This window comes from Dermacentor andersoni, chromosome 4, assembly GCF_023375885.2.
Source record: "Dermacentor andersoni chromosome 4, qqDerAnde1_hic_scaffold, whole genome shotgun sequence".
NCBI classification, from domain to species: Eukaryota; Metazoa; Arthropoda; class Arachnida; order Ixodida; family Ixodidae; genus Dermacentor; species Dermacentor andersoni.
The window spans coordinates 84,255,148-84,281,762 of NC_092817.1; the positions used below are offsets into that span (position 1 = coordinate 84,255,148).

General features: G+C 46.5%; 1 protein-coding gene across 1 annotated transcript; it reads left to right on the plus strand.

Moving 5' to 3' along the window:
• Positions 1-37: 37 nt before the first annotated feature.
• Positions 38-26,534, plus strand: LOC126536415 (2-aminomuconic semialdehyde dehydrogenase-like). Its single transcript, XM_050183357.3, has 11 exons — positions 38-85; positions 2,424-2,557; positions 4,447-4,608; positions 9,681-9,881; positions 12,905-13,116; positions 20,545-20,711; positions 21,380-21,450; positions 23,137-23,241; positions 24,129-24,300; positions 24,722-24,931; positions 26,330-26,534. Exons 2-11 carry the CDS (start codon positions 2,544-2,546, stop codon positions 26,477-26,479), a joined length of 1,464 nt encoding a protein of 487 aa, XP_050039314.1. The 5' UTR covers positions 38-85; positions 2,424-2,543; the 3' UTR covers positions 26,480-26,534.
• Positions 26,535-26,615: the final 81 nt, after the last annotated feature.

The window sequence follows — 26,615 nt, forward strand, 5'->3', positions numbered from 1 at the left end:
GCCCGCAGATAAGATTACGTCGGGCCGACGTACTGTAGCGTTCCGTCCTCTCCAGGCTGGCAGAAGCAGTGCGGCTGGTCCTCAGGTGAGTTGAGCGCACCGATCGTTTCCATTTCGTATTTCCTCCTGCATGCTCGCGGCAACTGCTAAACAGTTTCCGAAGGATGGGCGTCTGTGGCGGTATATTCGTGTTGCATCCTATGCTTTAGGTCAATACACTGAGTTCGCAGAGTGCTACATCGAATCAGCTTTGCTGCTGTTCCCCAGAAATCGACGCATTGGCGAAGCCGCAGCCACCGTCCTTTAGCTGCGGCGCGGACCTGTACCGTTAGCTCACTGCCTAATATGTACGGTGACACCCGGTTAGTTCAGTGACGCTTGTAAACAGATAATAGGTGTATAGAATATACAAAAATGACATTCGGGCATTTAGATCCTTCGGAGGCTTTTAGCGATACAGTATAATACTCACGTTATGCTGTTTTGAAAGTCAAACATTCTGAGCGCTCCTAATTGGAAATTCAAAACGCGCTTATTTGATTACTGGGGAGCTCCCAGTTTGGGTCCGTCAGAATCAATACGCCCAGGGGTAATGAACTCAAGGTGGGTTGTGCCCCCAGCCTTTCTTTCTTAAAAAGCAAAAAAAAAGTCGACAAGTTACTGCATATTACCGAGGCTGCCATGAGTAATACCCATAGCTGAAACAATATCAGCCGCAAAATGGCAGAGAGAGTGAGACAACTTAATATTTCAACTTGTAGTCTTCGGGGCATGATTGCTCCACTGGGCATACCAACCGCATGATGGGGAGCATGTGGAGCGTAAAAACACTCAGTCGTGCATGAAAGGACGAAGTACCACATGTTTTGCGCTGTTCAGTGTACTGTCATGGATACATCAAATGCGAGCAAGGCTGTTGAAGCACGAATACAGTAATAAATGCGATAACGGCTTTGACAAAATTTGTATAAGGACGTAAATATGTTTTCTTACCAATATGCTGAAGAGCTCGGATTTCACAAACCAACTACAGGCCGTCCAGAGGGCCCGCGACGTCGCGGAGAGTCACCACCTCCCTGTCCCGTCTTGGGCGGAGCCACCAACTTGATTGCGGAGCCTTCGGTTCACCCCAATCAAGTTCCTCAGGACACTCTAACAAAGTTCTTATCACTGTCACTGTCACCAATATGTTTTGTAACCGACGTCGAAGCTTTAATCAGACACACTATAAGATGCATGTGCTATACCTAAACTGAATCTTTAGATTTTGCTCACCCGCCGTGGTTGCTCAGTGGCTATGGTGTTGGGCTGCTGAGCACGAGGTCGCGGGATCGAATCCCGGCCACGGCGGCCGGATTTCGATGGGGGCGAAATGCGAAAACACCCGTGTGCTTAGATTTAGGTGCACGTTAAAGAACCCCAGGTGGTCGAAATTTCCGGAGTCCTCCACTACGGCGTGCCTCATAATCAGAAAGTGGTTCTGGCACGTAAAACCCCATAATTTTCTTTTAATTTTGCTTTTCCGAGTTGAGATCTCCTGTTTGGGTTTCAATTTTGCCCGATAGTACGTGTGCGGTTTTGTGGTGTCCGTCACATCATTATCATCTTCGAAAGTTAGCCCAACAAGAAGTTATCAATAAATGTTGTTATTTTCTTATCTAGTGTATCCGTCTTCAAGAACGAAAGGGAGGTGCATTGAATGGGGCGTACACAGTGCCTGAATTGCATGTACTCCAGCATTCAACGTCTGCAACCAATTTCACCAATACCGAACAGGAGGTACGTGGCTATGCGCAATTAGAGTCTGCTGTCACCCCCTCATGGCGACAATGATAATGAAACTCAGCTCAGCTACACCTTTACTTTAATCGAAATACTGTGCCTCTCGTACTATATATCCCTGAATCAACTCAGTGTCTCACTTTTGTTGTTGCCTCAAAACATGGCTCGTAGTTTGGTAGTTCGGAAAGGAGAATGAGGTTGTGTTCGCTTCTCTTTTTCTTCAACCATGCATATGCGTTTGTCAGTGGCCGTCGTTTACAGGCAAACTATAGTATGGTAACAAGCTTGCTCTTTAGTCCAATTAGCTTTTATATCGTTGACAGCGTTGTGAAAGCAGTCAGTAAGCCTCCCAACATGGCGCCCGCGACAATTCGCGCAAGTTTCAAACAGCTTTGCTAATTCAGTGTATTTCGCACTTAAGCAAACCTTTTATGATGATACAGCATTTGTTACATGTTCTGGGTGCACGGCACGTCCAAAACGAATATTCCTTGTAAGCAACTGGTTTAGTGCATATCTTTTATTACGTACACCGTTACCGCGTTCTGCAGCTTCCCACTTACGTGGCAACAGCGTTGTTGTCGATGTTGGTGCGGGCGACATGCGCAATCGCGGGCTTACCACTTCGTCTTCCTCCCCAGTGCTCGCGGAGCGGCGGCAGCGCGAGGGGCAAGACGGCGGAGAACGCAGTCCGGCACGCTTCCGCAGGCCCAGGGCTACCGGACTCTGGTGCAGTGCGGCCGCCTGCGGCAGACGCCGCCATGAAAACCGACGAGTGAGTGCCTCACGGGGCTCGCCACGCGGGGTTCCGCACGACCGCAGGCTGAGATTCCACTGCGCCGATGTAGCTGGGCTGTCCGTGCCCCTGCGCATGCAAATGAGCTGGTTTCTTTGCTTCCCCATCCTCAGTGACGTGTTTTATAGATCGACGCGAAGCCTTTGCTTTGGTGGCGCGAAACTCGTGCAGCCTTGCGGTGGCTATTGAGTTCCCCTCAGCTAACCAGGCATCGGTCAGTTGGTCAGCCACGATAGGCAGACTACATAGGGCTGCGAAAGCGCTGATCAACAGCGCCCTGCGTGCAGGGCTTTTCGGCTTCGTGTGGCGCAGCACCATAGGCTTTGTTTAGGAATGCACTGAACTGCTTCGTATCTATTCGCCTCACTTGCGCTTTTTCGTGGTGTGAAGTTATGTCGCGTGCAGTGCGAATACGCAGCGATGTGCTAAACGTGTGTGATGTGCACGAGAAGTCGTGGACGGAGTTTAGCCGCGCTGCCACTTTGGTGACTGCAAAAGTCAAACGATGTCAGTCCGAGATGGACACCTGCGGTGCTTGTGATGATAAATTCGATGATGTAATCGATCCGTCAGTGATGCAACCGACCGATCAAATTAATTCACTGACGAAATCGGCGGCTAGCAGTCGCACCGCGAATAGCCGTCTGACACTTTCTGGCACGTCCCTGCGCGTGTCGGGTATAAATTAAGAAATGCATCACCAACAGTGGGTTCGGAGACGGGGCTCGACGACGTCGCTTGCTCCTGCTTCCCATAGGAAAAGAAACGAAAGTGCCCTTTAAACCAGCTGGAGGACTCACAATAAAAGCTGATACCTTATCTAGCTGTCGAACGCCCAAATAAGGACAGAAATGAAACATAAATGCGCAATTGAAGCGGGTTTTATACTTACCGGTGACAGCGTAACTCAACGCGGCAAGTTGCGACTTGTACGAACCAGCCAACAGCGTCATTCGCCGCCACGTTGAACGGGTGTATTCAAAACTCCAGCGCAACAGATATAGACAAAGCGCTGGGCAGTGATGAAAATTTCCCGCCTGGTAAAAAGCTTCATAACTTTAGACCCTGACTAGCGCGGTTCCACTGCCGTTCCCAACTTCGACGATTAAATGTATAGGAGCACACCAGGAATAGCGTTGAATAAATGTGAGCAGGCAACTAGCGAAGGGCATGCCGGATCATGTATTCTGCTTTCCAACGACGCGAAGTCATGGCAACCCTGCACGCCCTCTGTAGTTACGAACGAAGTGCCGTATACGTGTATTTACGTGCCTGTACGTTTAGCACATGTGGTAGACGAAAGATGGCGAACCGTTCTTCGGTTTAAGACATCATCCCGACAAACGCATTCTTCGCCTTCCTTGCTTTTTTCCTCCCCGGCTGGCCGTGGTGGTGAGCATGCAGGCGCTAATTTACCATCGAGCTAGGTTAGGTCATACTTTGAGACTTCTGTACTTCCTCGGTGGAACTCATTTGTAGAAATAACCAGCCACGGGAGAAAGCAGGCTGCTGACAACGGTCGGCACCGCGGACGTTGTTTCCTCCACCCCTTAGAAACAAACAGATACTAGGCGCTGAAAAAGGAGGGGGGGAGTACCGGCGAGGGACCAGGCCGCCTGCCCGACGCCCCTCGTCGGCTATCGGGACGCATATCTTATAATCCTCGACGTTCGCCCGTTAACCAGGCGTTTCCTCGCGACGGCGCTAAGCCCGTCGTGCGCGTAGAGCAGCCATCTCCGAGCAGTTCGGCACAGCCTGGGTGCTTTGTGCGCCCTGGTCATGCTGCCGCGGTTCGTGGCCATGAACGGCAGCGCGCGCGAGCGGTCCAGCAGCCCGGCGCGAGCCAGCTTGTCATGGCACGTGCGCAGGATGCTCATCCTGGAGAACTTCATCAACGGCAAGTTCGAGTCGGTGGCCGAGACCATCGAGAATGTGGACCCGTCCACGGGCGCCGTCTACTCGCGCCTGCCCAACAGCGGCTCCCGCGAGGTCGAGAAGGCAGTGCAAGCCGCCATGCAGGCCTTCCCCACGTGAGTCCTGCTCGTGTATGCGCACCTCTTGTAGACACGCATACCACTGCTCTTGAAAGCATGCAATATTGGTTCTTTTAATTTGTCACGCGCTTCGTGCGTTCCTTCCTGGCTACTTCTGCGTGCTATGCCGTGGCTTGGGAGCGCATATTGACAAACCACACCTTGTACAAGCATTGCTTGAGCAGTCGATCTCGGTAGGGTATCTGGTTTGGGCCCAGCTGGTAGCATTACATGACGGTATCCTTCTGCGCACAAACTAGAAGACGAAGGCTTGACAAACAGTCAGAAAGCCATCTCTCTTCGTCTTATAGCTTGTGTGCAAAAGCACATACCGTCATTTATCTGAAAAGGTCATGTGACGCCATTTCAGCTGGCTTTGTCCTGCCGTTCTGTACATCTGCCTGAAGTCACGCTTGGACCAGTGTTCTGTGCATCTGCTGAAGCAGTGCTTACAAAAGAGTTTATGTTATTCTCTCTCTCTCTCTCTCTCTCTCTCTCTCTCTCTCTCTCTCTCTCTCTCTCTCTCTCTCTCTCTCTCTCTCTCTATCTATCTATCTATCTATCTATCTATCTATCTATCTATCTATCTATCTATCTATCTATCTATCTATCTATCTCTCTCTTTCTCAATACGCGACCCGGGAGCGTAAATGGAGTTTGGGGTCACATGGGGTTTGGAGGAAGGTGGCGTAGCCTGGTGGAAGCACCCTCCAGTGAACCAATAAGACACCATTCTTGTAACATGAGATTTACCTAATCTGGAAAACAAAGTGTATGTGACTATGCCACTCACCACTGGTTGTTTAGAATATAACGCCGCCACCTGCTTTTGCGTGGACCCTGCGCCTTATAAATTTAACCAAAAGTCAGTCAACGTGGTCATGTCTATATATATAAATTTTGACAGGCGAATTCCTTTGTGTTGTTCCTAACAAAGTGCAACAATTGCAGTTTAGGCTTCGCATTTTCACGTAACCGTGCCTGTGCGCTGCTCTTCAAGTGTCATCGCAAAGTTCCAGCACCTCATCGACAACAAAGCAGTGCGCAGATTCCGTGGCCTGTGTGCCAGCTTCATCGCTTTAAAATGGACGCCGAGTTCGTACCGGCAGCCCCTCCCCGCCCCCTTACTTTTTTATATAAGTTTATTATCATAAAACTTAAGGTATAACTACTTTTAACGCTGAATGTCAATAAGACGCGGACTTTTTTTTTTATATTCTACGTTATATGTTATATCATCATTAATTCAGATGTAGAAAACGTGAACAATTGTAATCTACATAGTTTTATACTTTCGGAGAGTGGGAACGTCCCATTTAAAAAAATTAACAATTTCGCTTTGCACCTTGTACAAATCAATTGATATAGCAAAAGGTAACGAAAAAAAAAAAAGGAAAGATGCATATCGTGGAGCAGTGGGACGCAAAGGCTATATCAAAAGAAAACCGTCTCTTTCACGCCTATATATATCAAATATTCGGGTATGGCACCGAATGCTGACTTTATATTTCACTCAAAAATGACTTCAACAGCTGCTGGCGACTGCATTTTCGGCAGGCTGGAGTCCGAGCACGCGAATAAAGTTTTCTCATGTCACCATAACCGTGTTGTATATACCTTTTTACGGTCGTTGTCAGCAGAAATCTTGCTGTTTTACATTGAAAACATGGTATGTCGGAGCATAATTTTTGCCATAATTATTCAAATAAATACCTGAGAACTTTTCGAGAGATGCATCCTTTTGACCTGCAGCTTCCATTTAAGCTTTAGCTTCAGGCTGTCCTTATGATGTCTTGAATCACTTGAAGAACGCTCTCATTAGGAAATCGCTGGAGATAACAATTTTTCTGGAATTTAAAAGAATGCGTCAATACTTAGGCTCCGGTGTCGGACAATAGCGCAGTTTTGATTTAGGTTCCGTTACAACTCTTACTAATGAAAATTGCAGGATTATTTAATTTCTGATACAACGAACTTAGAATGATTGCAATAGAATTGTAGCAATAGCTGCTTCCGAATTTCTTCATACAGCCTCCGATATATAGGTGCGTATAGAGTGGGAAAAATTGAAACATATTATACCTCGATTTTATTTTTTAAAGAACTGCAGTTTACGAATGGCGCTCTTGACAATCTAGCCCAACGTAACCCTCTTATATGTAAATTAAAAGGCACTTCACTTAAGTAACACAATGTTTCCTTTTCCTCTCTCTATCTCTCTCTTCTTTAAACGCTCTAGCAAGTTAAGGTAACAGAACTTGCACCCCTCATGTAAAGCACGTCTGGGGATCCTTGAGGCTCAAATAAAAAAAAAGTTTGTTTTCTAAACTCGTCTCTTTTTTTTTTAATTGTAGCTGCAAGTATGTCGCGTCAATTGTTTAAAATTTACGGTTTTTGTGGATCCTTGTAATATATTCCGAGGCATAAATCAAAACTTCGCTTTGGTAGGCATAGAATATCACTTTTTTTTATTCGGTTCCTTTAGAATGCGACGAAACGCTTCTTCATCTATAAACAATAAACTAGACCAGATCAGACGCCGTAAAAGTTCATTACATCACGGCAGGTCGGTGCGGGAAACTCAAGGCGACGTCGTCACCCGCGTTTCGCTTTGTGCGCCCACTACTCTCACAGGGCAAAGGTGATGGCTCTGCAGTTGCCAGAAGCGTAAGTTGCTAATACAGCCTAACGTGACGACATTACTCTTAAAGGGACTTTGTGGTGGCGCCGCGAATTATAGACTAAACGCGCGAGCATTCCCGACTCTGGCGGTATACGCGCGGTACAGCATTTGCAGACGTCGTCAAAGGCGTAAAGCAATGTGAGCTCCCAGTTTTTCTTTTCCCTTCTTTTTTTGTTATTCCTTTATTCTCTGGCTTGCGTCAAGAAACAACAGGGCATCAAGCGTCGCTTGTGCCTGTTAACATCTGACCACAGAACTTAACAGGCTATATCAGTGTGCTTCGTTATCGAGCTGCGCGAATGTGTGACTGCGTTATCAAATCCATGGGACCGACGAGCTTTTTACTGTCGGTGGCGGAAGAGCAGGCATGGAATCGGTGACAGAGAGAGAGAGAGAGAGAGAGAGAGAGAGGGGTTGAAGTAAAGACCTCTGGACTAGGAACCGGCCTCTAGGCGTTGTGTGCACGTTCCCTGATCGGGCTTTTTTTTTTTTTTTCTCATCAGTAACACTGAAAAGCGTCGCGGAACTCTTAAGCAAGTCAAAGCAACGAGTAAATAGTCCAAAGGAGATGGCCCTGTCTGACTATTACTCAGATATTACCTCTTACTGGCTGACGGATAGCTAAGCTGGCACAGCGAAAGATTTCAAAAGGACTGCAAATTTTATTTCCTCACTGGGCCGTGGTCTTATCGTCGAGTTACCTTCTTGCTTCTTTATTAGCTTTCGTCCATGTTTAGACGCGCTTTATTTTTTCTAAGTATGCATTCTTTCGTTACTATATGGGGCCGTTGTGTAGTGAGAAAAGCAGCTTACCTCCAAGAGCCGTCGTCATCGCCGTTGTTAAAAACCAATAAAGCGAGAAGCAAAATGAGCTTTTAGGACCATTGCCTTTCTTTAACTCTATGTGGTGCACGATCTATCGGCTTGCGCCTTCATCCACGTAGCCAGCGGGGAACAGAGTAAGGCACGGCATGGTCGATCAGGGCTGAACACTGATCCCCCGCGCGCAGTATCCCGTAAACTTATCGCCCTGAAGGGGCTGGTAAGTGAGGGAGCTTCTGAACACTCTCTTTAGTGCGACAAAGCGTAATCCTTCAGCCTCTTCCTCACCTACCCTCCTCCATCCTTACACAATGCGCCCAACTACATTAAAGAAAGAACAGAATGTGCTGTATATTGCGGTGTTCTTCTTCTTTCTATTTTTTCTTTTATTTTATTTAACTACCCAGTTGAGCGTATCTGAAGTGTCGTCGTCAGTATATCAGCAACGAATTGAAAGCGATAATCCAAATAAGCGGCTTCATGTCTTGACGCTTCCCAGCGTGGTAAAATGGTGGGAAACTTTTTCACTCAATGGTGTAAGGCGAAAGGCGAGAGTGCGGACTTGCTGCTGTACATATATCCTAAACTCCTTGCCGTTACGTAGAACACACCGGAAGCGAGACGTCACGTCTCGTTCTTCACCGACTGTACAAGATCGCGCTCGTTTAGCGGACTCTCGTCCGGACGTTTAGCAATGACGTAATTGGTGCTGAATAAACGATTACTGCCGGAATGGGAATTCAAAACTCACTTTATACTTTCTAGCATTTGTCCCCTGGTCCTTTCTAGATATTACAGAAAAAGAAAAACTCATGCGTTTGACCGTCACGAACGAGAACGACGTAAGCGGGTTAGTTGGTTGACTGAGTGACACATGGTGTTTCCCAGCAGTAACAAAAAGAAAAGTATACGGAATAAATAGCACAGACAGAAAATACACTGGAGTTACAACTCAGGTTTACTGAAGTAAAAGTTAAGCGTTAAGCGTTAAAAGTTCAGTAAAAGTTAACGTGCTTCTTGTTTATCACGCCTGCATGTTAAAGTATAATGGAGACTAACTGCTGGGTTTTGCACGATTTGTGAGGTTAGCTAGAGCTAAGCCAACGAACGCAAATAGAGAGCCGAAGCTCGTGTTCATCTTTCTTTTTACATGTTTTTCTATTCAGTGCAGTCCTCTTGAAAACTTACGACGAGCATGGTGGAGCCTTCTGGTACCACACACAACTCTTAATCTGCCCGACTCCAGCAACATGTTGAGGAGCAAAATGTTTCTTGCTTTCTCTTTCACCCACCACTGAATAACTTAAACTTCAGTAAACATCAGTTGCAACTCCAGCGTCTTCCATGTCTCTTCCGCTTTGTAGCCGAACCTCATATATATAACCTCAGTTGTAACTCAAGCGTCTTTATTTATTTATTTTTTTCCTGTCTCTTTTATTTGTCCCGTAAGCTTTCTTACCGCTTGAAAACGTGGTGTGCGAGTGAAGAGTGTTTCTTTTTTGTTTTGGTCGTCCCTGTGCAAGTCTTTCCTGCTCTTTTCCCTCAACTCGACGGGCGGACGCAGGTGGTCGATGAAGTCTCCAGCTGAGCGTTCCAAGTTCCTCATCCGTATCGCCGACCTGATTGAGAGCAGGATGGACGAGTTCGCGCAGGCCGAGTCACGGGACCAGGGCAAGCCCGTCTGGCTGGCGCGCACCGTTGACATCCCGCGCGCGGTGCACAACTTCCGACACTTCGCCACCACCGCACAGTGCGACCGGGAGATGTACGTTGTCAACGTCGCACGATTTTTCTCTTCCTCCTCTTTCAATCTCTGAAAATATGGCGGCAGAACCCATGTCGCGATGACTGTCGACGGCAATGCGTTAGCATTGAATTACAGCGGCACAATGTATTGCCATCGCCGAAACGAGATATGTGTGTATGGGGCGTGTGCTGCAGCGGGACTCCTTTTTTCGCGCTTCCCTAAGAACACTCGGCACCACCTAGCGTCGCCGCCGCGAAGCCTGCGCGTGGCCTCCGAAATGCACGGCGCGCCGGTGCGTGCATGCGAACGCTTAGAAACGCGTCACGCGGCAACGGGGCTTTTCCCTCGCGCTTCTTTCTGGACACGGTTCGTCATCTAGTAGCGCTGCCGACAAGTCTGCGCGTGGCCTCCAAGACTAGAAGACGTAATATGTGTTAGCTTTGCTTTTATCTTGGATGCGCCACGGTCTTAACCATGGCAATTTATGAGGCCAACCCCTAAGAGGTTGAGATGAAGTCATCTTGGCTGACCTACCGTTAAAACAGTTGACGGAAAGAAAAAGGGCGAAGCGTATTTCAGTGGCAACAGAGGTCTTGTGTGATTATGAAAATTTTCTGTGGCGTTGGGTTGTTGCAGCCGTCTCGATCATTTATTACCTGGGCATCTCCTGAACTTGGCTATGGCGTACTGGGCACTGCCACAATTAAGATGTGTTCCTTCACTTGACATCACTACGAGCTCGTCTGCGTGGCATTGCTTTCCACTGACGTTACATCGGGTCACCATATACGGTAGAAATCAGTGCCCAATTAAAGAATTATGTATATTACATGATTGTAGGCGTTTGCGTGTTGGTGGTGAGACTACAATTTTTTTTGCCTTCCCTAGTGAATGCACCGCTTCCGCTACCGCTCAGCGCATGCCTGGTAACCTGTACTTTTGAGTTGTTTTCTCTATACTACCCGACTTTAATTTCTTACATTATTTACAGCGTGCGTGCCTTCTGGACGAAGTTACACGCGTGCCAAAAACAAGCGCGCTAGACGATGCCGCCCTCTACCCCCCCCCCCCCCCCCCCACACACACATACACGCACTCCAAGCAATTAATTGATATGTTAAAGGCGCAAACCTGCGCGATTGCAAAGAGTCTGTAGGGTTTGTAGTCTGTAGAGTCTGTAGTCTGTAGGTACTCGTAGGGTTTGAGGTTAACGGGTCAACAGTTAAAGAGACGGATATCTCCTTGAAAAAGACGCATTTGGTATCAGAGCGGTGTGCCGTTCTTATAATTCCGTTCACTCCATGCAAACCCAGTTTTACTGCACATCAGTATAAATGACTCCTTTTTCGCTTGCCTTTCTCCACTGCAAGATGTCTCGCCGGTTTTCTTTCCTGTCTTTCAGCGATAAAAGAGAAACCCAGAAAACTTAAATTAAGCCAAGCCGCGATTCTGATCAGACGCAATCAGCTCTTCACACCAGTTTCCTCGCATGCGCTTCAGTAAAACAGCTGCAACTATATACTCCGGCTCGCCAACTTAGCGTAGTGCAGCGGGTCGCCTATATAGCAGTGGCTAGGTATGGTACGTGTCAGAAAATCAGCAACTATAGAGCCGGCTGCCTGTTTCAGAGAATGGAGAAAGGCTCACCCATTTTGCACTGCTATCCCTTCCGTTATGAAGTTTCCATTCTGTCGGCGTCGCGCGGACGGATGGCGGACTAAAATAGATGAGCCCTTCTTCCGTTTCTCTTTTCCAGCTCGCTGACGCGACCCTATAGCTTTCGCCGCACTGCACACAATTGGCGAGACGAAGTGAAGTATATATAGCTTATACCATTCATTTAAGATAGCGGCATCAAGCTCAGCGTGGCGGCCCTCGACACCTTGCAGACGGTTGCAACAATTGACTCCGAGTGAATCCGGTTCGTCGCACTCAACCCGAGAGATCGAAGCTTGCGCATTACGAGCGAGAGCAAAAACGGGGCGGGGTCGCGGTTATCGTACAAGCTGGTCGGTGGATAGACGCTTGCGCTAACGTCACAGAGCTGCTGTGTGGACACGATACATTAATTTTTTTTTCAGTAAGCTAGTTGGTGAACTCCCAGTGATATTACGCTAAAGATTACGCTTTACGGAATAAATGAAACAAAATTCAGACTTCGCGGTGAAGCTTATGTCTCGTTTTCTGTTTGTTTTATTGCGATAGGGACACTCCGGCCGATTTTCTGCTGTCGGCGTCGACGTCGCCGTAAGGTTCCGGATAAATTCCAAGTGCGATAATATCGCGGCAGCGCGCCATATGCTATAGGTTCAATGGAAAGCGTGCGAGAGTGAGCCGAGAATGATGGTGGTTTGATGCATGGCGTCTTCTCGCGTATGCTATGGAGGCTGGAGGGGGGTTGATTAGCATGCGTCTCCTGCACTAGCCCGGCCGCAGCTGCGCAAGGCACGGTAGAGCGCGGCCTCGCGCGTCCTGTCTTTGGGTAATCTGCGGTGAGTGCCAAGGCTATAGCCGAGTCGAGAATGACCTATAGTTCGCGTTGAAGCGAGAAGCAGCACGAAGGGGTATTCGCTCGCCGCTGCCGCCGCTCTTTATCGCACCAGCGTCGTGACAGCGAGTGTTAACACTCGCTGTCACGACGCTCTCGATGACCTCACTGGATCTCACTCGATGACCGCCCATTGGCGGTCGTCGAGTGAGATCTGTTCATGTTTGCCCGTGCGCGCGTGACATAATTTAATTAGAAAGCGAATGTTTGCTGCAACTTATGCGGCCGATAAATCTACGAACCTTGCTTCGTGTAGTTGTCTAATACTTTACTAAGCGCGTTGTCTTTAAGCGTGCTTAGTAAGCGCGTTGTTAAGCGCGTTGTCTTTCAAGAAACTGCCGACTTTCTTTCTTTTCAATTTTTCTACATTCTTCTTTTTCCGTATTCTTTCTCGTGGCAAGTGTAAGAACACTTAACGTATGCCATTCTGGTCGACTGTGTTTGCACTGTGTTTTGGGCCATTTCGAGCGAGTCGACGCGTGTCGCGGTTTAGGGCGATCCCCCAGCAGACGTCCAACGTGCTGCACTACACGGTACGCTCGGCTGTGGGCGTGGTGGCGGTGATCGTGCCGTGGAACCTCCCGCTGTACCTGCTCACCTTCAAACTGGCGCCGGCCATGGTCTACGGAAACACGGTGGTAGCCAAGCCGAGCGAGCTCACCTCCGTCACCGCCTGGTTGCTCGCCAAGGTCTTCGTGGACGCCGGTGAGTCACCCAGCTGTGAGATCCAGCTTACTGTACGATCCTTTAATTCGGCTCAAATATAGAAAGGCCATGAGTGCACTCGAAAGAAAGTAGTCAACGGAATACAGTCAAACCTAAATTTAACGAAGTCCGAAGGGCTCACGATTCCCCGACGCATAATTCGTGGAGTCCAATGCGTTGAAAACCTCGAAGCAACGATGCGAACTTCATGACTCGCCCACGAAGTTCTAAAGGGAGAGGGAAGGGGGATGTTTATAGTATGGGGAAATACGTGTATTCCGGGGGGTACTTACAGTGACGGACGCCACTGACTTGTTAAAAAGGTTTGCCGCTCCCTTAAGAAACACAACAGGCACTCAATGGGCTCACTGTCGACAAAAATTACTTTCTTTTTCTTGAATAAGTATGTTTTTTTTTTTTGACGGGGTGTAACGAAATTCTAGATTTAACTAAAGATTTTTTTGATCCCGTCGACCTCGTAAATTGAGGTTTATTGCAGTTGGAGATTTTAATGCGTATAGCGTGTTCAAAGCTCCGATTCCATGGTTGCACAAGTTTTACGCTAAACGCGCCGGTTATAAAAAAGTGTCGCAGAGCATAGAGCTAAAGTCATTAACCCTATTTAAACGGTCGCCGGCAACGCTGTTATATGCAACCAGGGTCTTTCAATGCTTTAAAGCATTGAAAGGCGCTGATGCAACTTATTGCGTTGCCATGCGTGCTGCGATCGGCAAGGCAATTAATACGCGCCAATTTGCGCGTGATTTGGGCGGTCGATGTCTGTCGTCGCAAGCACTAGAACGCTATGGTGCGGCAGTGAAAAATGCATAATTCTTGCCTGCAGCCAGATTCGTAATCTGAAGAATAATGAACGTGAAACACTCGTCAGAGGGAATTTCAGTGAACGCGCACTCCCTGCACGCGCAAGCGTGTTGCGGAGTGCTGATTTCATCAGAAGAAACGTGACTTTCCGTCGGCTACGTATCCTACACTCTCGAAACCGAGTAGCCTCGTACGTAGGTCGTTTTCTGTTTCTTTTTGATACGCGTTTTTACAGTGGTATCTGTTGTGAGCTTTTCTGAACCGCCACGGTAGCTTTGTGGCCATGGCGTTGCACTACTAAGCTCGAAGCCGCGGGTTCAATCCCGGCCCCGACTGCCGCATTTTGGTGGCGGCAAGCAAAGTGAAAGAACGCCATGTACATAAATCTTGGCGCGTGTTAAAGAACCCCAGGTGGTCAATATTAATCCAGTCCCCCGACCTACGGTGTACCTCATAATCTGACGTGGTTCTGGCACGTAAAACCCCAGAATTAAATTTTGTTGTTTGTTTCCTTGTTTGCTTGGATGCGCGTGTCCAGTGTCGTCGTCTGTCGTAAAACGCTGAATACGTCTAAGTTCAAAAACGCGAGTCCTGTGCCTATACGTGTGCGCGTTTAGGCATCAAAAACAATAAACCCAGAAATCTATCCCTACGTACGTGCCGCACACGAGTTACGGCGCAAGAAAACAAGCTAGGGAAGCCTGTGCAGATTTCTCTCTCTCTCTCTCTCTCTCTCTCATTCTGTTTTTTTTTTCTTTAAGGCAGGAGAGAGCTTCGCGTACTGCCGCTTGGTGTGCTTGCTTTATTTTCTTTTTTTTTTCTTTGTTAATTGCCGGTGACGTGCAAGCTTATCATTTTTGTTTCGAATTAAGCGCGAGTTGTCGCGTTGCCTGCGGTCATCGATGGGTCTCTCGACTGTTCTCTAACTCGGACTGTTATCGCCTCACTTTGCTGCTCGGCCTCCTCCTTATAGAAATAGTCGAAGGATCAAATACTTTAAACATTAATAATAACTGCGTTGCCATTGCCAAAGGTGCTGCAAACAAATTCAAGACAAGTATGTATTTTTTCATAAAAGAATGTACGCGTATGTTTCAAAATTGTGCCCGAAATAACTGATATCAAGGGTTCCATGTTTTCTGTATATTAAATAAGTGAAGCAAATGTTACACGACCTTTAGAACTATATCAGTTTGAAACCAGCAAACCAGTGCATGCCGCTGATGTGAAAAATGTAAAGGCCATAAACTGTACAAGTTGAGGACAAATTTTTTAATGAAAATTTGTTAGATTCCCGGCCTTTCTCTCATTTGCATCTCTCTCTCTCTCTCATTCAAGAACCTTGTTTACATTTTCGTACATATGCAACGACCAGGGAAAAATGGCAATGACGCTGTCCTTTGTTAGAATGTATTCAGCAAGAGCAGTTGTCACCGGTCGTGTATTGTGAGTAATTGCTCTGAAATAATAGTCGCAACAGAGAGCACATATAAAAAGCAGCAGTTCTGCAAAATATACGAGGCGGAGTCACATGAAAGTGAGCCAACGAGAATATATGACAAACGGGGCACTTTATTTAAAAGTAGTCTCCATCAGCATTTAGACATTTGTCCCACTGACTAACGAGTGGCGTAGTTCCCGTCTCCTTGGGTTGCTGTTTCAAAAATCTGTAACTGACTCTAAGTCATCGCCCGACATGAATCTGGTTCCCTTGAGCAGTTATTTTTTTCAAATGCTCCCAAATGTGAAAGTCGCAAGGCGACAGGTCTGGGCTGTATGGCGGATGTTACAGCGTTTCCCACTTGAACATTGTCGGTATTGTATTAACCACATCAGCGACGGGGGGACGTGCAATGTTGTGGAGCAAGATGATCCCATTGCTCAATTTTCTATGTCGTCTGTTCTTGATTGCGGCACGCAGCCGATCAGAAGTTTCAAAATATCAGAAACGATTGATAGTCTCCCCAGGTTTAGCAAATTCGGTCAATAATGACCCCTGACGATTGAAAAAGAAGTCAACACCTCTCCGGCAGAAACGACGGTCTTTGCTTTCCTTGAAGGTGGTGAATTCAAATGTTTCCACTGTAAGCTTTGCCATAGTGTTTCAGGCTAGTAGTAGCGGCACCATGATTCGTCCTCGGTCCCAATTGCAGACAAAAAGTCGTCACCCTCATCGTGATACCGAATTAGATGAGTCAAGGGAGCGCCGAACTTCTCCGTCTTCTGGCCATGGTTCAAAATCTTGGGCATCCATTGCACACTAAAGAGCCGATAACCGAGATGTTCATTCATTATGTTGTGACCCGAACCGTGACTGATGTTCACACGCCCTGCCAATTCATCGATGCTTATCCTCCGTTCTTGTCTAATCAGCCTTTGCAGTTGTGTTGGGAGTGATTGCACGGTGGCTTTGGCCTGGCCATGGATCGTCTTTGCAACTTTCACGTCCTTTGAACCGTTTGCTCCAACGCTTCACAGTGGCCAATGAAATGAAATGTTCAACGGACACGGCAGCCATACGGCGACTAATTTCTTTTTGGGAAACGTCTTCATCTGTCAAAAACCTCACCACACCACGCTGTTCAACTTTTGGAGTGTCCATTATGTCAACCCAGTGTATGAGATCATTAAAAAACATTTATCCTCACCCCTGCATGTAACTTCTGTAAATGAGATGACTGTGTGCTATGCGCATGCCTCGCAAATAATGAACCGAACCATTATTGCGCATGGTGGGTTGGCTCACTTTCATTTGACTCGTCTTCGTACATTAGAAATGCAAAGATACAATGGAATGTACAAATGTGAAGACAGATTGATAAAGCGCAGAAAAGTGCCACTGTAAACAAAGTTCACTGCGCATTTACACAAAACCTCGCAACAAAATATTTAAATATACGTATAAGTCTCCAATAAATCTACGTATCTAAGAAAAAGTCACTATATATGATGCGTCAAACAAGGCAAATAAACATGTTGCGCAACCACAGATTCACAGACAACAGCCCCCCCCCCCCCTCCCCCGATGTACAGCGCGCGACGGAAGGCGGCGCGCTTCCTCCCCACTTTTCTCTTTTGCGCACACAAGACTGCGCCACCATCATCGGCTTACCCATGGAGGAAGGATGGGCTCACCCATGCCGCCCCCCTCCCTTACGCTTTCACTCGCACATACATCATGCGGCGCGCGGTCACGATGTTATCGCCTTTGGACTTCATTTATACGGAACATGAGGGCGAGTGCGACGGCAGGAATCCGCCTGGAGTCTCCTTATAGCTGCTATCGCAATATAATAAGAGTATCCGGCAACTGAAGTATCCCGTGGCCCATTACTTTCCGCAAAAGAAGTAACAAAATCGAACTTTCACGTGAACATGCAACGATTTGCTGCGCCGCAACAATGCCTTTTCTTTTTCTTTTGTGGGGCGGGGGCACCGAAATTAAATAACGCAAACGAAAGCATGTTAGTTACAATCGAATGCCTACTTTGGGCACCTAGTGTGGCTACCGAAGAAATTACGACGAAAACGTGAGACGCTTGGTCCACAGAGAACCATACGCATACTGCTCGGTATCCTACACCAGCGAGACAAAATTTTCCGGAGAGGTTGCGCTCAAGCGAACGCGTTGCAATCCGTCGAGTCCCCGCAGTGCTGGTGGCGAGCGTCTATGCATTCTTTTAGCGTCCAAAGCTCTGCCAGGCGAAAATCCAGTCGGCCAGAGAAAAATGAACGCGCTTCGAAGTGCGCCGCGCGGTGGTCGATGCAGCACGAGAAAAACGCATGCGCTCTGGCTGGATCGGCAGCCCGCGGGTAGCGAGAACAAAAAAAGAAAAGAAAAAGAAAAAGAGGCTCAATGTGTCCTCGCGAATAAAAGTCCAAGTAGAAAAATAAATAAGAACTTAGTTACCTTTGCTGGCTTTAGTGTCTTGACATGGATGTTTTGGCGCAGGTGAAAAAAAAAATGTTGATATACTTTTCTTTGACATGACGGCACAAATGAACCACCACAACGCTTCGTCTTATCGGACCTCGCTGCGTGCTTTGTCAACTTGTGTGATGGTGTGTTGATTTGGCTTGTCTCTTCGTATGGTTCTATGTACGACCTTTGGCGTCAAATGTTTATAACAGCATTAAACCCACAAAGTTCCGGAATTGAAAATCTAAAGCACGACTTTGCAAATGTCAATGCACGTTTCGCATCAAAAGGTTATGAGAAATTTATGCCCATAAAGTTTCAGAATTGAAATCCAAGCGCTCCGTAGATTCCGCGGCCTCCGCGAGTTGCCGAGACGAGCCCGCTCGCCATCAAAACGCCCTTCAACTTTATGCTCGGTTGGGCGCCTTGCGTTACGATATGCGACTCCCGATGCACGGGCGTTGCCGCGAAATCTAGTCCGATTTCGCAATGTTCGCGTTAAAATGTATTTTCGAGCGTGAAAAGGACATTCTAGACAAAATCGAGCATGCATGCGCCGGGAGTTGTTTTGCTCGGTGGCGCATGACAGCACGAAAAAATTTCTGTGGAGGGGGGGGGGGGGTGCTGAAGCCCCGTAAGACCCCCCCCCCCCCCCCCCCCCCCCGCTGGCTACGCCCCTGGGGACTACCTACCGAACTGCTGCGGGTGTCCAAACCACGGTCCAAACGTAGTGATTTTCTGTTCCCACGTGACCACCTTGTGTTGTAACGTCACGACAGGCATCACCTGGTAAACTGGGTGTGCGAAGTCTATATATGAAATTATTTAGGGCGCTGTAAGGCTTGCCGAAATCTTCTTTTTTTTTTCCTAGAGTTTGAAGGACGCTCAAGCTTCGCCTTAAGAGGAAGCTTAAGCTCGGGCCTAACTCCGACGCGGCCTGTTCAAGTACATGTAAACCGCAAGAACGTTTTCCTGAGATAATCCCTTGACCGATTTTAATGAAATTTGTTGCATTTGAGAGAGAAAGTTAAATTCTAGTGACTCTTGAGAGCGGAATTTCGATTTAGGGTATGCATTTTGTTTAAAAGAAATTTTAAAATTCGCAAGCTTGGAAAAGATAGAAGCACGAAGTTTACAAATTAATAGCTCTGCATCAAGAACAGATATCGCGGTTCTGTAAGTGGTACCCATTAGATCACTGAAAGCGGACAAATTCAATATGTCATTTTATAACTTAGTGAATTTGTTACTTTGTATAGAATGGTTCTGCAAAAGCTGTATTTCCATATTACTAATTTTTTTTAGTTTCACATGTCGCATATCAATTTTGTCCGTTTTAAATGTACTGTTAGATGCAAGTCAGAATTGTGATATCATTTTTCATTGCTGAGTTAGTGTTGTAAACTTGATAGTTTCGTTTTCTGAAATTTTTTTATTTTTGCCAATTTTTAATAAAATACTGACGACCTAAACCGAAAGTTCGAATCCAACAGTCACTAGATATTAGGTTTTTTTTTTTTTTTTAAATGCAACAAACCTCCCCAAATTTGGGGCAGTGGTTGCCGAGAAAAACGAATTCTCCTTTTACATGTATGTAGATAAGAGCACCCGAGCTAAAGCTTCCCCTTAAGAGTGGAACGCGATAGCATTAAAAATCTCCGGCTGCTTCTCGTGCTTCCTGGCAACTGTAGATGTAACCTTAATGTTTACCGGGAAACGCTGGCGGCGAACGCTATACACGAAGGCGAGCTTTCTGGTACTAACGCGGCCTCCTGCGTGGGCCGACCCCGGAGGTAGTGCACAGCCGCGCCAAAAAAAATTACATCATTTTCCTGTTTCTGTTGTTGTATCGCACTTTTAATATTTCAGTCTGAGATCTAACATAAAAGGCGTGCACTGTCGGTGTTTTGTTTCATGGCATTTGTTAGTGGGCTGTCATTTCTCAAAATTCTGAGGAATAACTTTGTCAAGAATGTAAGACAAGGTGTACCATGGTGTAGCAATACAACCCGCATATATCGCATGTCATATAGCAGTTGCGTGGCATATGCATATACCTAAATATATACGGGAATTTTTCGCTTACGGGGACGCCGGCGCCGCACTCCGACATCGAATTTCCTGCGACACGGTGCCCTTAACGCTGTTGCGTTGAAATCCGAGGACATCTAAAAACGTTTTACGAGTTGTGAATGCGAAAGCCTTAATGCCCAATTGAACTCCCCTGAGCGGTCCTCCGAGGTATGAACTCCTCCCGGGCAAGCGAGCTCGTTGAGACGCTTGGCCGTTTAGCCCAGCGGGTAATACATTCGGCTCCTGAGCGTGGGTCGTAGGTTCAAAACTCACTACCGCCAACGTTTCTCCTTTCGAATTTATGATGTTTTTATACATCGATTTTTTATAGCGATTACCGATGCCAAGCTAGAACACAGGCGAGATCTTGCGCGCACAAGGAACGCAGGCTTCCGAGAGCGACGTGAGGCAGCAGAGGTGTTCCTAAAGTCCCTCGCTGTTCCCTTTCGTCCGCTCTGCTCCGTCTAGGCGCGCACGTGACGTGACGTCACAGCCAATGGGAATTTAGGCGCCGTTTCGCTTCTACAGACATCGGCTTTCTAGCTCAATGGGTCATTTGACACTTTAGCATCAATACCATATAACAAGCCGCACTGATGGCTCATGGTGCGCAGGTCTTCCTCCGGGTGTGGTGAACTTTGTATTCGGCTTCGGCCCGATCGTAGGCGACGCACTGGTGCGCCACCCAAACACCAAGGCAATCTCGTTTACCGGCAGCACCAAGACGGGCACCACCATAGCCCAGATGGCTGCGCCGCACGCCAAGAAGCTCTCTCTGGAGGTTCGTACACATGGATACCTCTCTCTCTCTCTTCACTTGTATACTCTGTGCACTTTTCCCCTTCTCACAAAGATGTGAAGCCGGAGCGAAAGCTACAGGCAGCGTCAGCGAATCAGGGGTGCGGTCGTGCGAATGTATGGCACCATCTTCTGTAAGGAGAACTCGTTAGTATTCTTAGTCAACCTTCTTCTCTTCTATAGAAATAAAATCGGAAGATATGATGCCTGCTGACAGATGTATATTGTCAAAGAACCCCAAGTCATTGAAACTTCTGGAGTCCCCCCACTACGGCGTGCCTAATGATCATATCATGGTTTTGGCACGTGAAACCCCATCATTAAATATTTTTTTTCCACAGATGCATCTGTTAATGAAAGATTCATCTGCTTATCTCCATTCCAAATTTACACAGCTATGAATGCTTGAACACCAATGAGCTGTTTCTGCATAGGAGTGGAGCTCTTACACGGTGTTCGTGTCTACCATTAGTGTTATACCATTGTTTGCTCAGCCTCGAGCCCAGACTGGAGCACTACAGCACGCCCAGGTTACGTTCCACTCTAGAGTGCCACATTACATTGAAAGGGAGCGTACCAACAAGAGAAGTGCTTATCGTATAGGACAGCTAAGTGGGCTGAATTGCACTCTGCCATGCTCTTTCTATGCAGATGGGCGGCAAAAACGCAGCAATCGTGTTCGACGATGCTGACCTCAAGAAGTGCATCGCCACGCTCATAAAGTGAGCATACCTTTCTCTATGCTAACTAAATGTGCAAAAGCAGTGGGGTCTATGGACAAGCACTGCGTGTTCCGGTCCAGTGAAAAAAGAAAGAAAGAAATGTACCGCATAGCACGCAGTGAAACGGCTGATCTGCGCAGAGCGGAATGATCTCATTTAGAGGTGCCTGGCTTTGCACAATGGAGTTTGAGAGATGCATCCTTTTGAGCTGCAACTTCAATTTAAGAGCAGGCATTAGCTTCAGGCTGTCCCAGTGATATCCTTTGACTAACTCGGTGATTAGTAAGTTTACATGCGCCTAACGAATGCGGTTCTAGTCTGCTTGCTAAGATAAAGTTCACAAGTTGAGCTTATGTAATGGCCAGCAGGTCGAAATGATCGAGCAGAATAAATCATGGGGCTAGACGGTATGTATTGTTGCAGCGCAAAGGAGTGCATGCAGTTGAACACAAGAGGAGTGCCAACTCTAACTCAAGATGTCTGCGCTTTAGTATATATGTGTACTCATAATCATGAGCAACGGTTTGCTTAGTGGTTTGAAGGACGTAATGGGCTGCTGACTAAAATGTTAGTGGGTGAGTAACTTTATCAGAGAGAGGCTGATCCCAAGGCCTATTTGCTGCCAGTTAACACCATGGCGCACTGTTTTCCATAACACCTAACGAAGAAGAGGCAAGCTTCTCGGATCCACACAGCATAGACTCTTGTCCCTTTCCATCCTTCCTTATTTGCACTAAGCAACCATAATTTTTTATGATCTACTGAGCAGCATAGACATGGTTGAAGAACCCATGCTTCCATTTTTTGGTGTCATCTCGTAGTTCTGTAGCTTCGTGAGGAAAGCTTAGCACACCGACGACGACCTGCATCATGAACACAGTGTTGTGCATAAACATACCTGCCTAACTGTGCGCTTTAATATTCACAAAAATACAACAAACACAAAAAAAAGGTTGATGTGGCTGATGGCACGCATTTCTTTTTAAAGCTTGCTTTTAGCACATGCCCTTAATGAGACACGAAACAAAGCACACAAGCAGCAGCAAACATGGAACAGCAGAGAATGGACACACCACACAATTTTTTTAGATGGCAGTTACTTTTTCAGCGATTTCGTTCTTGCTGATTTTGCCTGCTTCAGGAACTTGTCTATATAAACTTGCTTGAAGCAAATGCACCTCTGGTGTCCTTTCACCAGGAGACTGACGAGCAAAATTTTTTGTGAACAGATCTTTTTGTAAAATTTGACATAAGGTAAATAAAATCGCAGGAGCCCAACGACATAAACTTTACAGAGAATTCTGGACAGTTTGCAGGTATGCATAAATGTAGTGCGATGCTCGTACATTTTCGGCATGCACATTTAACACAGCTTCATTGCACGTTTAACACAGCTTCGAAACTTAAAAGTTTCTTGAGTTGTAAATTAAAGTGTGGTGTTTAACGACCTGCAACACATGGGCTATGAGATGTACCGTGTTTGAGGAGACTTCTGATAAATTCTTAGAAACTGAAGTTTCTGAATGTGCACATTAGGACTGCAATTGCTGCGGCTATGGAATCGAACCCTCAACCTCAGTAACAGAATGTCATAGACACTGAGCTGCCATAGTGAGTTGCAGATGTTGAATGGTGTTTGATGTACCACCACAGGCATGCAGCACATTTTCTCTTCAACTTATACAGGGCCAGTTTCCTGAACCAGGGCGAAATATGCCTCTGTACAAGCCGGATCTACGTCCACAAGAAAATTTACCAGAAGTTCACGGAGATGTTTGTTCAAGAAGCAAGGTAAAATTTCCAACTTTAGTACAAAGCAATATCAGTTACGAAAACAGTTGGGGCCAAAATTTTTGGTTTGTGGGCCATTGTCCTGCAAGAAACTAAAGCTTGCATTCTAGTACTGCATCGGGTTCTACATGTTCTATATACATAACTGCTTTACAATTTGCCTTCGATAAAACAGAAAATTAAATTAGACATTCTTTTATGGCTCGTCCAAGCCAGAAAAGCGACATAATTTGAGCATAAGAATTAGTTTGCTTGATGCCATGTGCACGGTACTCGCGTCGCATGTGCTAATTTAGCATCATTCTGTCAAGGTGCGTAACCCTGTGTCCCTTCCTGACCACCATTATGCTACTCTGGCTCTGGCAGCAATTCAACAATCTTAATCATCAAAACAGTCACCATTGCCCTGTGCAACTCCTAATATATACGTCATGGCACTATGAAGCACTCTGCTATGCAAATAACGAGAAGAAAGGGGGTTAACCGAGGGGCCCGATTTTTATTATTACGCTTCTTATGATCTGTTATGCAAAGTATTTTTTCCTGAATGACTAGCATCCTTCACAGTTCCCAGCAGAAGCCAATGCTGAATGTAGGCACACGAAACTTGCAGCTTACTTTCAGACACACCGAAGAAAGATAAGCCAGGTTCGAATTTAATTTTTTGGTAATTTTGCCAAAACCAAGGCTCGGAACTCCACAACGTAAAAGGCGGATAGTGACGCTAGCTTCAAGTTCCCTAGCAGCACTCTGTGACGTCACCGGTGCCACGGTTTGTGCTCCGGAGGAGTCTGTAAACGACAGTTTGAGCTCATATGTTCCAATTTTCTCCCCTCTGCTTAGAACAATTTAGCCTTTCCCTGCCATGCTCGTGCCTTTTATTGCAGGAAGCTGAAAGTGGGTCCGCCGCAGAGCGAGTCTGTCTTCATGGGTGCGCTGGTTAGCAAGGAGCACCTGGAGAAGGTCAAATTCTACATCAAGCTCGCCATGGAGGACGGTGGCAAAGTGCTCTGCGGTGGCCTCAGGGAGGAGCCAGAGTTGCCCAAAGAGAACAAGAACGTGAGTGATAAGGAGAGTGTTAATGCAAATCAGTTAGAGTTAAGAATACCATGTCACTTAACAGCATGATCCGTATTTCATTCACATTGCATATAATTTGCTCCTGCATTCAAGTGGGTTAAACAAAGACAATCCACATATGAAAAAACCTAAAACACAAATAGTAAATGCTCCGGGAAGAAACAACTAGTGCCCTCCACCGTAGGGAAAAACAAGCTAGTGGTCACTGCTACAACGGGGCACATGCTTGACAGCGTTGTTATATGCCTCACGTTTTGATCTAGTTGCTGTTGTTTGCATCTATAAAGGTTACTGCTGTAACCAAACGGCATCAAGCTGTGTGAGAGCACTTGTGTAATAGAAGTGTTTATGTGGAGATGCAACATACCGCAGAACCACATTCTGACATGCAACACTGCAGGGCTACTTTCTGCTGCCCACTGTCATTACCGACCTGCCACACACATCGCGCTGCATCCAAGAGGAGATCTTCGGGCCAGTCACCTGCCTGGCGCCTTTCGATACTGACCTCGAGGTCGTCGAGAAAGTCAATGGCGTCCCGTACGGACTTTGCGCCAGCATCTGGTCCAAGGATGTCTGCCGCATACACAAGATGGCTCAGCGTCTTGAGGTATACCAGCAGACCATCATGGGTCAACGAGCACAGCATAGTTGCAGCAAGACAGTGCCAAATGTCAAGAAGCAACCACCTAATCTCATTTATGGCGCATGGTCTAAAGTCTTAGAGAAGTACTGACACAAAAATTTTGTGTAATATATATATATATATACATTATATATAAAAACTTTGCTCATTCATTGCAAGGGGATTTAGCAGCCTTTATTCCATTAGGTAGCATAAGAGGATTTATTAGCCACTTGCTGCCCTCCTAAGTTCACAGGTTATGTGACGGTACCAGGCAAAAAAAAAAAAAAAATGTTCCACATCCGCCTGCCATAGCTGCGAGTGGCTAACACTCCCAGGGCTAGATCTAGTACACATAAATACCTGAGGTAGTGGACGGATTGATGGCCATTACTATAGCACAGCTGGTAGTGCATCACACACTTCATGTGAAGGTTGTGGGTTCAGTCTCCACTGAGGGCAAGTTATCTTTCCATTGCTTTCACTTCCCTTTTCCATTATTTCTTGCATTTTCAATTTCAACCACAGCAATTTACCCCTATGCTTTCCTTGGATTCATTGCCTGCTGGCTTTATACGGTCGTGATACATATATATATATATATAGAGTGTTTAACGTAACGTAAACCAAGCCTTAAATATATGCAAATGCCTCGTAGCTGACCAAAACAAGGTATTGCTGTTTGTTGTCGCTTGGAGATACTCAGATTTTTAAATGTTACCCTCCAGGGGTCTGCGACATCAGTGTGGTGGGGTCACTAATTTTCACTATTTCCACATTCCTTCCCGAGGAGGACATGTCACAAAGGGTACAAGGTTCAGTGTTTGCTTACATTCATATGCAATGCAACACATTTTTCATGGGTAAACAGTAAGCAAGCCCCAACATAGGGGCATTGCTGTCAATATTCAATTTTTGCACGCTTTCTGGCATGACAAGTTTTCATACTCAGCAAGACACCAATTTGCCATCTCATACCTTAATATTTCAGTGGTGCACAACACCCAAACGAAATGGTCGTAGGAAATGGCAAATTTTGAAAAGGGAACCAGTCTTGAAGTAGTGCAATAAAATACGTCCGAGACTCGGTTATTTGGCTGGAGCAATTGTATATTTCCACATCTTCAACAGCAAGTTGTTGTAGAAGACAGAATACTTATTTACATGTCACAAAAGCCTGCACTAGTTCATCTCATGCACACTGAATTTTATGAAAGCTATTACCCATGTACTCATGCACCATCTCACTCTACAGCATAAAAAATGCTAAACTAACACATCCATGCTCCAAGTTTGCCTAATGCTTTAGTGCTGTGCTGATGGTTTCAATGCATTCTTATAATGTGAAATTCTCATGTTAGTAACACCATATTGCTTTTCTAGGTTGGCACCATTTGGTGCAACTGCTGGATGGTGCGTCACCTGCACATGCCATTTGGAGGGATGAAGATGTCTGGCGTTGGACGTGAAGGCACCGATGCTTCCAAGGAGTTCTACACTGAAGTGAAATCAGTCTGTCTAGACTACAGCTGAAGCAAAGTGGCTGTCAAAGATGTAGCACTGCAATAAAAATTCAGGCTGGACATGGCACGATGCATTTAACAGTAAAAAGTCCTCCCATGTGCAAGACCCCATTAACTTATGTACAACAACGCACAATGATTTCTCA

What these genes read in the sequence shown, in the direction of transcription:
- LOC126536415 (XM_050183357.3), top strand. An exon ending in CCAAGAAGCTCTCTCTGGAG is followed by an intron (nt 20,712 to 21,379) that starts GTTCGTACACAT and finishes CTTTCTATGCAG; the next exon opens with ATGGGCGGCAAAAACGCAGC. An exon ending in TGCCCAAAGAGAACAAGAAC is followed by an intron (nt 24,301 to 24,721) that starts GTGAGTGATAAG and finishes GCAACACTGCAG; the next exon opens with GGCTACTTTCTGCTGCCCAC.